This window comes from Cupressus sempervirens, chromosome 1 (genome assembly GCF_028749045.1).
Source record: "Cupressus sempervirens isolate cs-2001-9-10 chromosome 1, ASM2874904v1, whole genome shotgun sequence".
NCBI classification, from domain to species: Eukaryota; Viridiplantae; Streptophyta; class Pinopsida; order Cupressales; family Cupressaceae; genus Cupressus; species Cupressus sempervirens.
Window position 1 is genome coordinate 757,806,817 of NC_143118.1, and position 16,170 is coordinate 757,822,986.

Consider the following 16,170-nt stretch of genomic DNA (forward strand, 5'->3'; position numbering starts at 1 on the left):
GTCATTTTATTCTCTAGTTCTTGTGCTTCTATGAATGCTACTACTTCCAAGGGGATTAAATATCCCTCTATACCAATTTGTTATCTAATTTTTTCTTCTCCAAAGATATCTTCCTCATTCATCGGTGTTTCCCATAATTTATAACTCTTTTTCTTTTCTTTTTCCTGAATTGTTATGTTGCTCCATTGAGCTGAAGAAGTTGATGGGATTGAGCTTCCCCATTCTTGATTCTCTCTTGTCTCTTCTATTCCTATGATGTTTTTAGTACTTGTTTTTGTCACTATGTTTTGATCAATAGTATGATCCTGATTGTTTCCCGTTGTACCTCGTTTTAATGATATTTCTCCTTCTTCACATGGATTCTCTTTATCAAGAATTTCCTGGTTTAGGTTTCTTCTATTGTGATTTCTACTGGAGCTTCTTTTATGATATTCTCCCCTGATTTCCTCCCCTTTGATTCTATGTCAATTGATTCTTTCTTTTTTCCTTACTTCTCATCTTGCTGTTTCCTATTCCCATGATCAAAGTGAAATCGTTCTCCTATCATTATTTGATCTTCAATATCATTTTGTAGTAGTAGGACATCAGGGGTCATTCTATTTAATTCCTGTAGACTCATCTCTGTGTCCTCCAGTGTTCTATTCTCCCTTTGACATACCTTGCAATCTCTAAGGACATTCAATTTGAGATGATTCTCATGAATGTCTTATGCTCTCTTTTCTATTTCCCCCATTCTTCCTAGTACTATTTGTGCTATGATTTTTCCTTCTATTACTCTTTCTACCAATTGACTTTTTTGACACATGACTTCCTTTACTGGTGTTTTACCATTCTATTCTCTTTTATCCTTACTTTCCTATGCTTTCTTTTCCTTATGATCTACTAATTTCTTTGTTCTTTCCTTCCTTTTCTTGTTGCTCATACTACTAAGTGCTTCTTTTATGTTCGATATATTGTAATCTATGTTTAGATTAGGTTTGATGGTTCCCTTAATTTATCCTTCATACTTTGTAAAGTCAAGTTTATATATGGATCTGTTTGTAATTAAGTTTTTAGTGTTCAATTCTTTCTGACCTAGCTCTGTTTCTATTAAAAATTTAATATTGCTAGATTGGTTATGATATGATTCAATACCTATTAAGTTTCCTAGAGATTTGCCAATTTTGATTAGGGTTTGGAGACGTTTAATTTTTGGTGCAAATTTTATACATTCAAACCAATTAGGTACTTGATTTTTCTTTTCATCATTCTAATCTGGTTCCCATGCTAGAAATTTAACAAAGTATCCTTTATAAAAGTAGTTTGAAATTGAGATTAATTTATTCCTAATTTCCTTGTTTTTACAGTGAACATAAAATGAAGAGTTTGAAAAAGTGCTAATACATACCTATTGCTTGCAAACATTTTCTAATCTCTTTGCCACGTTTGGTTGATACCTACTTGGTCTGCTCCAGTGTACAAATATGCCTAGCTCTAAGCATTCCATCCATTTTTCTTCTACATACATGTCACTATGATTAGTATATCAAAAAAAAGTTTATGATTAGTTAAAGTTTTTGTAGAAGGAGGTGATCCTCTATCAGCCATGTCGCTCCTTCCATCTAATCTTTTATGTAGGGGAATGTAGAGTTTCAAGTTGTGAGGTTTTATTGTGGAAACCCTACATCAATGCCAGGTGTTGGATGTTGTTGTCAACGACCTAACAAAATTTGATTTACTTCTAAGATTTTTACAAGCTTTAGTGTTCTTGAAATATTGTCTTCATTGGGCTTAATTATTGGTACTATCTGTTCCTTGACCCTTGGTAATTTCTTTGCATATTGTATTTTGCTAAAATAAATGTCTTGTCATTTAATAATCTCTTTTGCCTCTAAGTTATTAGTGGCTATCATTGTAGTTTTTTGGTTTGCCTTTCCCCTCCTACTTCTCCTTCTTGTTACTTGTTGCCATCCCTCTTCTTCCTTGTAGGTTAAGTTCCGTTTTCCTTGCATTTTGATAATTTCTTTGTGTCTAGCTTCATGCAGCTTGACTATAGTATTGAAAACAACCTCTTTCTGAGCTTTACCTTCTTTAGTTGATAAAACAACATATTTGTTGCTAGTAGGAAGGTATGACCGCTCTTGCTAAACATTTCGTCTGTAGTTTGGGTGAAACGAAGGATTTTGGGTACTTAATTTTGCTCTACTAGGGCAAAGACTATTCACTTGAAAAATGTAGTTAGGTTTAATTGCCTTTTCGGTAGTTAATTGCTTGTTTTCGCTTGGATTGCTTTGTCGCCATTTTGCATTATATTACAAACTTTGTTGCTCGTAATCTAAGAGAAGTACTGCATACAATGTTTGTTAAAATTATGAACTTTGAAGATATAAATAATCATTTTTTAATTTAAAAAAAATTAGAATGCAAAAAAAGAATACAGACAAATATACATATTTTTAGATGTAATAAATTAAATTTTATTCATTTTATAATGGATATCTATTTTTAACTTTATTTAAGATATTTATACTAGTATTTATTTTTTTACAAAAGTGAATAAATAATAGACCTATAAAAGTGAATATAAAAGTAAAAGAAAAGCAAAATATAGACTATAAAAGTGAATATAAAAATAAAAGAAAAGCAAATATAGACCTATAAAGTGAATATAAAAAAAGAAGAAGTAAAGCTAATAATACAACGTCCTACGAAATTATAATATCTCTATAGGGAAACCACAGTTCGGTATTTCCTCGCTTCAGCATAGCTTCATCGAATGGAGAGACGTAGGACAGAATTAGCATAGTTGCTCTCATATTTCTGCTTTTTAGTTCTGATGAGAACTGCTAAATCCTTTCACTCATCCGGGCACTGAAGAACAATATAAGTATTTTCTTTTTTTCTTTCAATCCGGAAGCGTACGTGCAAAACACAGGCGGGAAGTCTGCCAAACTTCAAATACTTTTATTTCCACCTGGCGCCAAGAAATTTTATGGACCCGCAGAACATTTGCGTCCGCCATGGAAGAAAAAAGTACAACCAATGTCAAATGTGAAGCCTCCCAGCGATTGTTCTCTACAGTCCTGCTGCCTTGAAATTTTCCGTTCCATATTGTTTGCGCTTATCGAATTACATTAGTCACAGTCTAGAAGACATAATAAAAGGAGCTAACTTATGCTCAAATATGTCTCTCTCTCCATCACCGTTGACACACAGGCGAAGGTACGGGTAAGTAATTTATTCATATTTTCATGACATGTTTTGTACAATCTAGATTTAGCTGAATTGTTCATTACTCAAGTTTGATGAATTTCATGCATATAAACCCTAGAAGGCTTATGCTGCATTATTGTATCTCATCAAGATTGTCCCTATGGGCCTGAGATTACCTTGGTAAAGTTGGAGGACAATTACCTGGGCAGAGTGTGAGAAATGCTTTTAAAAAGAATTTATCGACATGGCACACCTGTTGATATTTTTATTTTGTTCTATGTATGAACTCATCAGTACAAACAGTTTGATAAAGTGCCTGGATGTATTAAAAAGAAGTAAAGCTATAAATAGAGCTTCAGAAATCGCAATGGAGCATGAAATGCTGGCTCAACAAGACAGACCAACTCTTTGATCAGGGCATCTAATTCTAATTTGTAGAGAATTAAAATTAGAACATTCAAGAACATGATATATTATATTCGGATTTGCCTCTGTAGAATCACGATACAATTAGACGCGGATTTAGCAAGTAGGGCAATCAGATTGAATTTGAAGTCTGACAAAACAGGCGAATAATTGCACGCAATTGCCTGTTGCCACTGTTACTTCATTGGGATCGAGTTTTTATGAAATCTTACTATGCACCAGTGCCGCAAAATGTGATTTTGGGTTAATTATCTAGCAACCAGCATGATACTTTTAATGGCCTCGTTATGTTTTCAGCTGCCACATTTAAAATTAGTGGTTGCATGCTTTTTCGTGCAGATGTTTCATATTTTCAAATTATAATTTTGAAATTAAATTGTAAATATAATGTATATTATCATGCTATTTAGTTAAACATTTTGAAATGATATTTTTCTACACATCAAGTTTAATTTCCTTGTGAGTGTGATTGGATGCAAAATTCTGCGTATGTAGCAAAAAGAATAAGCAGAAATGGCGAGAGCAAAAAGACAACCACCATGCAGAGAGTAAATGTAGTCTAACTGAAATTCACAGGCTACCAAGTGGCATTTTACAATTCCATATCGGCCATTTTTTTCGTTTGGACCTATATAGAGACGAAGGTATGCAGCTTATTCAACAAAACTGTAGAAAAGATACATCTAACAATTGAAAAATATGAATATGAATAATAGTTGTTTCTAATCATGCACACAGACAAGACTTTTCTTTGCGAGAAAAGCTCAAGGTGGCCTGCAAACTGTGCAGCAAGTATGTTTGCCTGACGTATTGTTTTCTTTACTTTGTACTATTCAATTATTTGCAGTTTTGTAGAAAGTGCCGCAATACTGGCTTGTCGACACAATTGTGAGTTTTCAAAAAGCTAAGATGCGATCTTCTTTTATTGTAAGTTTTTTCTTATCTATTCAAATTGCTGGCACCTAAGCTGTGATCTGTTTCAATTACAAAGTTTTACGCACTTGTGGTTAACAGCATCTTGAGTGAAGTCAGCCAAATATAGAATACAGTGTTTACGTTGCGGCCCTGAGCAATATAGACAAATCACACATGCCTTTAACAAATTTCAAGGTCACGTTGCAGCCCTAAACAATATGGACAAATTAGACGTGCATGTGCACACACAATTGCTCCTGATAAATTTACAGTTCCTGTGGCACTCTGAACAATATAGACAATTGACATAAACAAAAAATTACTGCTGACAAATTTCTTGGCCATATTGCAGCTCTGAAGAATATAAACAAATCTTACGCATTTGCTGTCAAGAAATGTACAGGTCATGCTGCAGCTCTGAACGATATGGACCAATCGTATGTGATTATACACACAAATGGATCAATGTAACACAATCACTAAGGATCAGGGAAGATTCGGTTTACAAATCAATGTTTTATGTAGGTGGCATGAGTTGTAAGCTGATTGACAAGAATGAGGGACTGTCAAATAGGAACTATTATATAATTGCTTTAAGAGGCTCAAAGAGAAATGGAATTGAAAGAGGATGTATAATTTAGGCAGGCATGATCTATTCATCGCAGTCCTCTCTGAAAGAATAAAAAGACAGGAAACCATATTAAGAAAATCATATGATCTATACCTGGCAGCCCTCACTTAAACAACAAGAAGGCAGAAAAAATGTCAACTTGAGAATAGTAAGAAAATTGAATGGTTTGGAAGATGGCATGTATTTTTGCTCGAGTACTAAACCATGAAGGAAATGCTCTTTCAGCACAATACATTAAAAAAATCTTCTAACAACACAGAAACAAAATAAAGTTGCACATTTACTAAAGAAGAAAAGTTTATAACTTGATAAATTTAGCAAAAATATAAATATAAGACTATAATCAGAACAGATATGTCATCTTTCTATGAGACAAAATGAGATTAATCACATAAATCTCATTGCCTGCTAGCTATCTTTTTGGTTTAAACTGAGATTTTCTCTTTTGTAAAAGCAAATATCTATTTTAACCAAAAGTTTTCTCATCTAAACTACAGCTCCATTACAATGACAGTCTCCGAGTTTCTGCGAGTTAATGAATTTTAGGATTTCTACTGAGTTTTTGCTCAGTACGTATTTAGTATATTTAATGCTGCAATAAAACAATGATACAATAAACAGAAAAAAATGGTTTTATAACATTTTCCTGCAAAAGGCTTTGAGATTTTCCTGAAAGGACCATATCCAAGGATACATCAAGTTGCCCCAAGCATAGCAGGCCTAGGTATTTCTTTATCAATGAACCCAACTCTGGCATTGGCCTTACTATGTTTGTGCATCCATGTTAGCCTACAAGAACATAAACTATTCTAATGTCCAACTTGTACCATGTTGGGGAAAACGTACAGTCAATATAGTCACTTTCTTTGAATAAAGGCATATCTTAAAAACAAAAGCACTACCTGCCTACGGTTACATGTAATGATCGTTCAATGTTGGCTACTCAATTATGGCATGTAAGTTCATCTACATGCACACTATTGCTTATCTGCATTTAGAGAAAATAAACTGCAGTAATTTTGAAGTAACCCATGAGCTAAATGTTTGTTGTACCCTTCTTTCTGCCTAAAAACTCTTCTTATAACCAGAATGCTTTTTAGGTGCTGTAAACATTAGAAATTTAGAATATTTAGTTTCCTTTAGTCCACAATTTTCAGTTGTTCTATTAATGATCATTTAGTTGCTTAAGTAGATGTTATTTTTAGCTTCAGTTAAATAGTTTGTGCTTTTTAGAACACCGTCACGTAATTTCCTATATATACCTTGTATGTTTATGAATTAGAGAAGGCAATTACCTGAACATTAAGCATCTGCCATTGCACAAAATCTTTTGCAATCTTTGCAAGCCATTATGTTTTAAGTTTTTGCAGTTTTTATAAACTATTTTTCCACAATGCAAATTTTCTTACTACTTTTCTATCAATCTAAATCAGAATTTGTAACAATTACAACCGAGTCTTCATAATTATTGTCACATGGCACAGGAAATCAGGTTCTTGAAACTATTGCCATGCATCTTTAGGCAATACTCCCAAATTCCCTGCAGAGACAGATACCAGATGCTCAGGCCAATCCTTTAATTTGAAATTGTTCGAAACAACCATTCATAGATATCAGCAATGTCAGCATACTTGCCACTGCGAATGTGCTTAAAAATTGCTCGGTCTTTTTGATCTCTTATATATATATAAGCATCACTAGTATTCCTTCAATTCTGTGCTACTTACCGCATCATATTTGCATATTGCACTATTTGAGCGAAAAGCATTGTGATTATTTTGTCAAAACATGGTCAGAAATAAAAATATTCCTTCTATGTGGCATAGAAAATCAGTGAGGTAAAAGAAAACTAAAAGACAGTTCAGACGAATACACTTAGGTGGCTAGCTATCACAACTGTCTTTCCACTTATAAAGTAGGAAATAGAGACTACACAAAGGGTTTAATCTTTGGCAACTACAGTAGGGGTTTAGGGCAGAGTGGGCTTTGCTCTCATGCTAAAAATATTGCAAATCATTTTGACCTTTCTGAAAGATAAAGGAATGCCTTAACTTTAACTCATTAATGCATAAAGCAGGAAGAATGTAAACTAGGGATGTATGCAGTGTGGAAATCCTTCTTATGATGCTGATACTTTGCACTAATCTCCTGGAAGAATGGCTGGGAGAAAATTTCCCTTTTCTGCTCTTGGCCAACAATTCCCCATTTATCTGTCTTACGGACAGTTTCTCCTCATGCCGATGGGCAGAGGATAAAATAAGTCTTCAGTAATCCAGTTTCCATTGCCAAACATCAAACACGGTAACCCCTTACGTGATGTCAGGTGTTTGTTGCAAGGTCTGCTCTATTTTCAGCTGTTTGATTGCTGGAAGCAACCAAACAGGAAAACATGCTAACTGTAAGAGTGAAGTTTTCAGGCTTAAAAGGTCATATAAAAAGTCCATTGGCTAAAATTAGCGAGTCAAGAATTGCCAAGTCAAATCTTTGTTTGTATGTCATCTTGCTCAGTATTTGTACTCGTCTTGATTGTCTTGAGCCACACGGCATAGGTGTATTGAATTGCAGCTACCAACATTCAACTTGCCACCGATTTGGGTCCTTTAGGCTCAGCTTTCATGTTTATGGCATTCGTCTTTTGAAAATCTATGGGCTCAATAATTATAAAACATTGCTAGGTGGTTTAAATAAACTTTTCTCAAGTCCATGTCTTGTGGCTACCAGGTAACTTACATTCAGATACACATGGTATACATCTCAAAAGTAAGGTTGGACATCCTGCCCAATCATAAAGGGGTCCAAAGGACCAAAAGAATTTGCTCCAAGAACACCATGTGTCCAGTGTTGTTCACATCCAGGCTTGACTGCAGATAAAACAAGTATATCCAAGCATACAATCTTGACATCGTTGCTCTTAGAAAGACCAGTCACTTGCAATATATAGTTGAAGCTTGATCTGCCAAAGGGAAAGATTTGAACACTCCGGATGTTAGCCACTGTCAAAATTGTCATAAAGCACATTCAGCTCCACACATAGTGACATTACAGATTTCAAATATGGTTACGCAGACTAGAAGCTATTAGTGAACTACATTTGATATGAGACTTAGGTATACAAGGAATAAGAGAAGCATGCCATGTAAAACATGGATTCGAGGGCTTCCATATATCTTGATACCAGTTTGCTGAATTTTCTCTCACTTCTCAATACTTATGTAATCAGCAAATGGATATGTTGGATATTTGATTGTAATCATCTGGGTATCTTATAACAATAGTGAGTAGGTTTCCACAATCCATAAGATTTCTTTGAGTACTGCTTTAGGAATTGATATTGTAAGAAGTTTTATCATTTCGGATCACACTCCATGATCCATTATCAAGATGATTGAGAGAAAGCAAAAGGAGAAAATAAGATATGTTGTAGACTAAAACTTTCTAAAAATTGGGGGAGGTTGAAGGGAGGAGAGAATGGCTGTTTCGATGCTGTAGTGTCCTTTCACTCTTCAGTTTAATGCTAGTTGTTGCTACCTTGAAATATTGTATTTGCAAGTTATTTTAGTTGTTTAAATTACTTCACGAAATCTACATGTTATACCATTTTTTCATTTCCAACTTCTTATAAATACTTCAAAACAGAAAAAAAATGCCAAGTGTGTATGTTTACTCTGCATGTGTCAAGGGGACTGAACTGAATCTGTTACATCATTGGTTTTTTGTTATGGAGGCTCAGTTTAGAATCCCCAAGGTGATGTCTACTGTGGAGTTCACAGTTTTGACTTTTGGTATTCAATTGCTGGCTTCTAGTGTGGATGTGACTTGTAAGATTGGGTTCTTGAGGTGTGACTCTTGATCTTCCATTGTTGACTTCTATTGCGGTTGCCCGAAAGTAGCTAAGTCAGTTGTTCGTGTCTGCTATATTTAAAATTTCTCAATATAAAAAATAGAACTCTTCACTTATATGCATTGGACCTAAGTGATAGTAATAAGATGAAATAGATGAAGCATGTAAAAGGGAATGGATGTTTAGTTTTCATCCTCAGTGGAACAGGGTTTTTTATTTAAATGTCTGTTGGTGTAAGATAGGAGCCTTTTAAAGGCATAGGAGGATGCAGAAATAAAAGAAATCATGTTTTATATTGTACATTATTGAATTTGTTTTCTTGATAATAGCACCTCACAACTTGTTCAACACTAGTCTTTATGTTAATTCCCTTAATTTTTATTTCGACAGGGACTCTTTCAACTTGGACATATCCCCAAAGAATGTTTATGGTGTATCCTTGGATCCAGAACCTGACTGGAATTTAGATGATCTTGAGGCAGAACTAAAGGAGATTGCAGCGAAGTATAGCACTGAATTGTTGCCAGAAAACAAATGCCTTCCACAAAGTGGTACCCTGTAAGTAATGTTGATCCTTCCCTTACGTACATATTGAGGACTTGTAGCAAGAATTTCTATAAGGCTATTGCAGAAATAAGTGTACTTTGGGAGTTATATGCAAATCTTTCAAGGTTACTGGACACCCTTCTTAGATTTTTATCAAGTCAACTGTGAATGGTGTTGTAATGCCCCTTTTTAAATACATTTTTATATTTGCCGCAGCAGCTTTTTCTTTCTCCTTTGATTCTCTTAATGATAATAGAGGGAGCTTTAAGGAGAATAATCAATGTAATTAAAATTCGAAATTTAAAAAAGTTGAGGTTTAATGAAAGCAGAAAAACTAAAAGATATGTAAATGAAGTGTTATGTCTGTAAAAATAAAGTCTATATAAGGAAGATAAAGCAAGATGAATGGGACATCAAGTTGTGAAGACATTTTTATATTATTACTTTTTGTGGAGAGTGAACTGTGGTTCAGCAACCTGAGGATGACACCCGTTAAGTTCTGAAATTAGAGGACAAAAACCCCTTAATTCCCATTGCTGAGTCAGTGGACAAAACTTTCCCATTCAGTAGACTCAAAGACATTTCAAAGGCATTTTAATAACAATGGAATATTGTAGTTTAGAGAAAAATCAACAGCTAATATAGAGGATAAGTCCTATCTTTCAGAGATAAATTCTAAGCATTAAATCTGAATTACATATGTATTGTTAAAACAACAATTTCTAAGTTGATTGTATACTTATAATTAATTGTGCAACTAGTATTGTGTGTTAGATTTTAATTATGTAAAGAAAGTAGAGGAAAATCAAAGGAACATTCTAGGTGTGTATATCTAATTTGAAGAGGTTGACACTCAGTGGACTGTGAGATTGCTATCAGGATTCAATGGTGTAATTTTCCAGTCAAACTCATTGAACCTTTTTCATGAGTAGTACTAGTGGCCCTCCAGAACCCATCTCTTCTAAGAATTAATGGAACACTTGTAAATCTCAGTGGACTTCTACATCTTTCCATTTTTATTTGAAATTATTTATATTTTCATATTTGAATTTATTATTTATATTCTTGTAAACTGCTTGAATTGTGAAACATTATTAACTGCTTGGTGATTGATTCCCTCTCACATTCATTTAACTTTTTTTCTGCCTGATTGCCAACAGCTTTACATGCAGAGACTTGTCTGTTGTGTCGGATTTTGGCAGAAGCAGGAAACCCTTTGCGATGCGTGCATATGATGATAGCTCTGGTGACGATGAAGAGGATTCTGATTCAGAAGATAAGGATGGCAATGTTTCAAAATATAGCAATCAGTCTTTGCTGCCAGAAACGAAGTTGACAAGGTATGGCACTACTTATGAAATTCTGAATTATTGGAAACAGACAGATAATTTTATGTGTCAGCATAACTTCAATCCATATTTTGTTTCTAATGCAGCTAACTACTGAGGTTGGCTGTTTTCTATATCCATAAACATCCTTTTAATCTTCGACTTTGGTTATCTTTTGTGACTGTGCAATCAGAACCATCATTAAAATTGTCGTTATTGGCAAGGATCCCCATCTTTTAGTGACCAACAGGGACTAATAGGCTGAAGGTATTGCCTGGAGTTGTCGTTTGTCAAAAGTGCTAGAAAATCAAGCTTGGATCATTAGTGGATGTTATTGTAATACTGAATGTGGCTAACATGAAATCATGTTTATGGCATTGATTCAAAGTTGGTTAAAACATCACTATGAAACATTGGTATTATAGATTGAGAATTACGATTTTGATAGTGAGATTATGGGTATTCTGCCCTAGAAGCCTACTTCAGGTAGCCTTAAATGCAATATTTTTTTTATTAAAGAATAAAACTGGTGTTGAGGGGACCCAAAACCACATTACACACTGCTGCCAAAAGAAAAGATGCAAGCAACCAGCAGCCAAAATTACAGCCAACAAAAAGAGACTAAACAGCCTCAACAAAAAACACAAAGAAGCCTTACTACATCTTTTTCAAGGCCTTTGCCACTTCCATTTTCTCTACTAGTCGTTATGAAGATTCATCAGCCTTACTGGCTAATTTTTATTTCTCCTAAAATGTTTTTTTCTCTCCACCTCTTATATGAGTACTCAACACTTTTTGTTTTGTCTGAAACACCTGCTTACCCTTATCCTTATTGCTCTAATCCTTATTCTTTTTCCTAGTAGGGATAGACTCAATAACATGCTTCTTTTTGAGCTCTGTTAGCTTTTCAGTTAATATATAAATGCCCTCCACACTGTTTTCAATGATGCAGTGACTCATTTTCACCACTAGCTCCAAATTCTGATTTATGCCAAGGAACTTCTTCTCCAAATACTTATCCTTTTTAAAATCATTTTTCACATCCATAATAGCATTAGCCATTTCTTTCATTCTAGACTTAATCGCCGTGTCCCTAGAGATATGCCTAACCCTTTTCTCTTTGAATCCTCTACTATTATCAACCTTTAATTTTAATTTTGGTCATTTCCAGGAAGAATCGCTTGGTCAGTTTGAATTGGCTGTAACCTGATCTCTAGCCAGACCTAGAACATCATAAATTTATTCCCTGTTTGCATGGAGATAGGCGAGATATTCAGATAAACCATGTGTAGATTACAACCTTGATACCTGAGGACATCGTCAATATCAGCCATAGGGTTCTTACAAGTTTGTTTCTTCCCAACCCCTCCTTCCCTTTACCTTTATCTCTGTCTTTTTCTGTCTCACCACCATTCTTAACCTTATTGCTCTGCTCAGATTTTTCCCTCCTTTTTATCACTGTTCTGAGAGCCCTCAGACCTAGAGATCATTTTTCTGTCCTTGGTGGATTTCTTTTCGACTCTTCTGTTTCTCTCAGTATTTTCCACCTCTTCTGAAATGGGTGACCCCTTGTCTTCATCTTCCTCTATATCAGAGCTCAAATTCAAAAAATGTAAAACAGAAAGTTTTTGTTTCTTTCTAATCCTGACCTTCTTTAGTACCAGTTTTAGGTGAAAAAGCTTTCATAAACTTCACAATCAGTATAATTAACCCTCCAATTAACATGGAGATTTGACATTTTACAAGGCTATTCGAATTCTTTTTGATTTTTCCTCTGAGACATGTCTTCGCTTTCCTTGGCCACTTGTACTTCTAGTCTTGGTTCTCTCTGTCTTTCCTCCCATCTCTCCCCCCACCCTCCCCCTCCATTTTTTATAGGTTAAGTCTGCTACTTTCATCATTTATGTTCTCTATCTTTCATCCCGATGATGGATCACAGAGTGTGATCCGAAATGTTGATGCAAAATACAGTGACTCCATTGAATCCAGAAACATTCTAAGAAAAGGCTACATAATTGCTGAATCTACAGAAACCAAAAGAAAATGAGGGAAAGAAACAAATAGCAAGTGGCACAAATGATTTAACAAAATGAAATGCACTCCACAAATTGGAGTGCATCTACCATCAAGAGTAATATATCTTATGATTATCTCCATAACATTAGCCTGACTAGGTTTGATGGGGAGTTGATTATATATTCTAGATGATTAGCTTTACCAACTCACTCTTCTTCCCTTTAAAAAGAACTGATAAATAGCATCATTAGTGGCCTTTCTGCCTCTGAAATTTTTTCTCCTCTGAACTGGAGGGCTAGTAATATGAGCAATAATGTCTTTTTTACTAACCATATTCTGACTATAGATGGACAAAGTGCCATTCTTCCATTCTTTGAATTATTCATTTATTTTGATTTATTTAATTTTTGACTTTCAATATGATGCTAGCTGTACTGAGGTTTCTGGGTGTAGTGGTGTGGAAGCTACTGATGGCCAATTGGATTTCAAGTTAGCTACAAACCAATTAATGCCAAGTACTGGTGTGGTGGAAGGTTCTCTGTTTGAGTTAGAACGTGAGAGGACACTAAGAGTTCAGGTTTGTCAGATACTCATTTATTTTGTTGCCTTTTCGGCCATGCCTTGATGCTAGATGTCATACACTGTTTTTGTATCAGAACACATAGATTCCTGTTTAATTACATAAATGATGAATCTCATCCATTGTAGAGTTTGATGGTTATGACCTTCCAGAAATGAGTTAAATGTACAAGGGGTGAAGAAAGTTTGTCAATTTACTTGAAAGTTATTCTATGTTATTTTTTTGAATTTCTTAACTAGAAGTAAATTTAAAGGTAAAACATAGCTATATAGTTATATATTTTGTTGACAACTTGATAGAGTCAATGAGAAACAGTCAGGGTGTCTACTTTTTGTTTTCTGCTAAGAAGTTAACATATTGAGGTATAAGCATACATTTTGGAATTTTCCACAGGAGGAAATCAGGGAAAGAGTGCTATCACTGGAATCAGAACTGAAAGCTGAAACAGAGAGATCTGCTACAGCACTTTCGCATGTAGAGAGAGAAAGGGATGCAAAATGGGAGATGGCTCGTCGTGTGGACAAGCAATACCAACGTAAAATGTATGAGCATTGCTTGCAGTTGACAGATTGCATTGTTTCATTGATTTACAATTGGTCTTGTTCCTTGGTCTTGATACATCCCTTGTTTGAATATCAGTTTATTGGTTGGTGTTTCATTTTCATCAATCAGCTTTATTTTACTATCAGTTCGGCTTTTCATGGGGCCATATATACCAGAGTGCCTCTTTTCTGGCCATGTCAACATTGGGCTTTAGGAAAACAATCCAGTGTATAGTACTTATTATTGCATATTGACTTCATATCTGCTTACATTTCAAAAGCAGCCACAAAGCCAATGGAAGGGAACATTTATGCACCTGATTGATGGATATAGAACTTTTCTTGACGATTATGGAGAGGCCATTTAGGGAATTGACTATCGAGTGTATAGTACTTTGTATTGCATATTGACTTCATATCTGCTTACATTTCAAAAGCAGCCACAAAGCCAATGGAAGGGAACATTTATGCACCTGATTGATCGATATAGAACTTTGTTGACGATTATGGAGAGGCCATTTAGGGAATTGACTAATATTATGTAATGTCCCCAACTAGGACTCTACTTGATTTACCCTAAAATTCCCAATTAGGGTTTGGATTGTGCTTGGGAATGACAATTTATCCAGTCTCTGTATTGTTCCCTTCAAAGAGGCTGCCAATTTCCAATGATAAATATATATATAACTATGCATTTAAGTGAGATCAAAGTAAGAAACAATTAACGATTCATAATACATTTGACAGTTAACATTCTTAAGTCCAATCTCTTCTTTCCTAATTATCAAACCTAAGGAGAATGGGGATATACTTGTCATAGGGCACTTGCACACCAAACTACAGTCAGTCGCTCTCAGGGTATTGGGATTGCATGTTCATACCGATATTGGGACTTTTCTGTCAAGGCATTGGAAATGTATGTCCTTACCTGTCTTGGGACTCACCTAGCTTGTGAGGATTTACTCTGACTCTCCCTACACAAGACCAACTTATCCTATTAAGGACTATAGTGAGTGATTAAGGAATTGGCTAGGAGTGTACTAACTACAAATGGGTTAGGAAACAAAATAGGCCCCATGATTCCTTTGAGGTCAAATTTAATTCTCATTATATAACTTGCAACCAAGTAGAGGTATCCGTTGGTTGAAGAGACATGTCTCTCCTTAATTGCCCCTTTTCTGAACCCAAACAGTTAACAATATAATTCTCTCTTGTCATTTGCTTTTTCTTGCTTGAAATGGTTTTAAATTTAGTTCAGATGCTTGCAAATAATTATTAAAAAAGCCAGACAAGGAACAAGAATGCAAATGCAATCCTTTTTGATTCTTTAAATGCAAACATATGATTTCTACATGTAAAATGTTCATCTACAACCAAAGGCCATTATCACAAACACTTGGCATGTTACCTCCAAGCTTCCTTTAATTGAAAGAGATGCAAGTAATAACTATGTAAATATTTGCATATATAAAGAATAGAAAAACCTGGAATGAACTGCAGATCTGAAAACTCTTATGACCACAAATTTTGGAACTACAAACTGGCAATCAATGTCCCATAAATATCCTCCAACAAGTATGTAATCTGCACTTGACAAACTTTAACCATTGCTTGATATAAACCCCACGTGGCAAGAGGAAATTACTGTGATTAAAAGTGAAGATTTCATCAATGGTTTGAAGGATTGGAAGGTATATCTACAGCAGACCTGGAGATTCATTCTTGGCAGTCATTCCATATCAGATTTAACTATTTAATAACTGCTACTGTACTTGTGAAATGATTGCAGGATATGCCCAAAACGTATTTGTTGATTAAGCTTTAGAAACTTTTAAGCAAGTGCGATTGGCAGGAACAAACCCAACATCGAAAGCCTTCATCAGCAACCTTCTTGCCTGTGCAAATATTGGAACTTGGACAAGGATATGGATATCCATAACATCATGAAAGGGATTTTGGCCAAATAGTAAGGTGGACATGTTGTGGTAGAAAAATGAGGATGTAAATACAAGGCACACAAAGTGTTTGACAAAATCTCTCAAGGATGGGAACTTTCAGGCGGCACATTAGATTTTCTACACGTTACCTCCACCTCACAACTGACCATGACGGAGATCTGTTTTCTTTACAAATCTCAGATGGATACAATCCTT

At 34.9% G+C, this 16,170-nt stretch overlaps 1 protein-coding gene across 5 annotated transcripts in view; it reads left to right on the forward strand.

Moving 5' to 3' along the window:
* The first annotated feature begins 2,664 nt into the window (after positions 1-2,664).
* GLE1 (nucleoporin GLE1-like protein) overlaps positions 2,665-16,170 on the forward strand; it is a 114,923-nt gene continuing 101,417 nt past the window's right edge. For 2 of the 5 annotated variants that reach the window (XM_089789198.1, XM_089789235.1), the window contains exons 1-5: positions 2,665-3,207; positions 9,396-9,563; positions 10,712-10,891; positions 13,325-13,472; positions 13,869-14,017. In XM_089789198.1, the coding sequence (XP_089645324.1) occupies positions 3,164-3,207; positions 9,396-9,563; positions 10,712-10,891; positions 13,325-13,472; positions 13,869-14,017 (689 nt within the window). In that variant the 5' untranslated portion in view covers positions 2,665-3,163. The remainder of the gene's footprint in view (positions 3,208-9,395; positions 9,564-10,711; positions 10,892-13,324; positions 13,473-13,868; positions 14,018-16,170) is intronic. The other 3 variants (XM_089789217.1, XM_089789208.1, XM_089789227.1) reach the window with 3 other exon arrangements.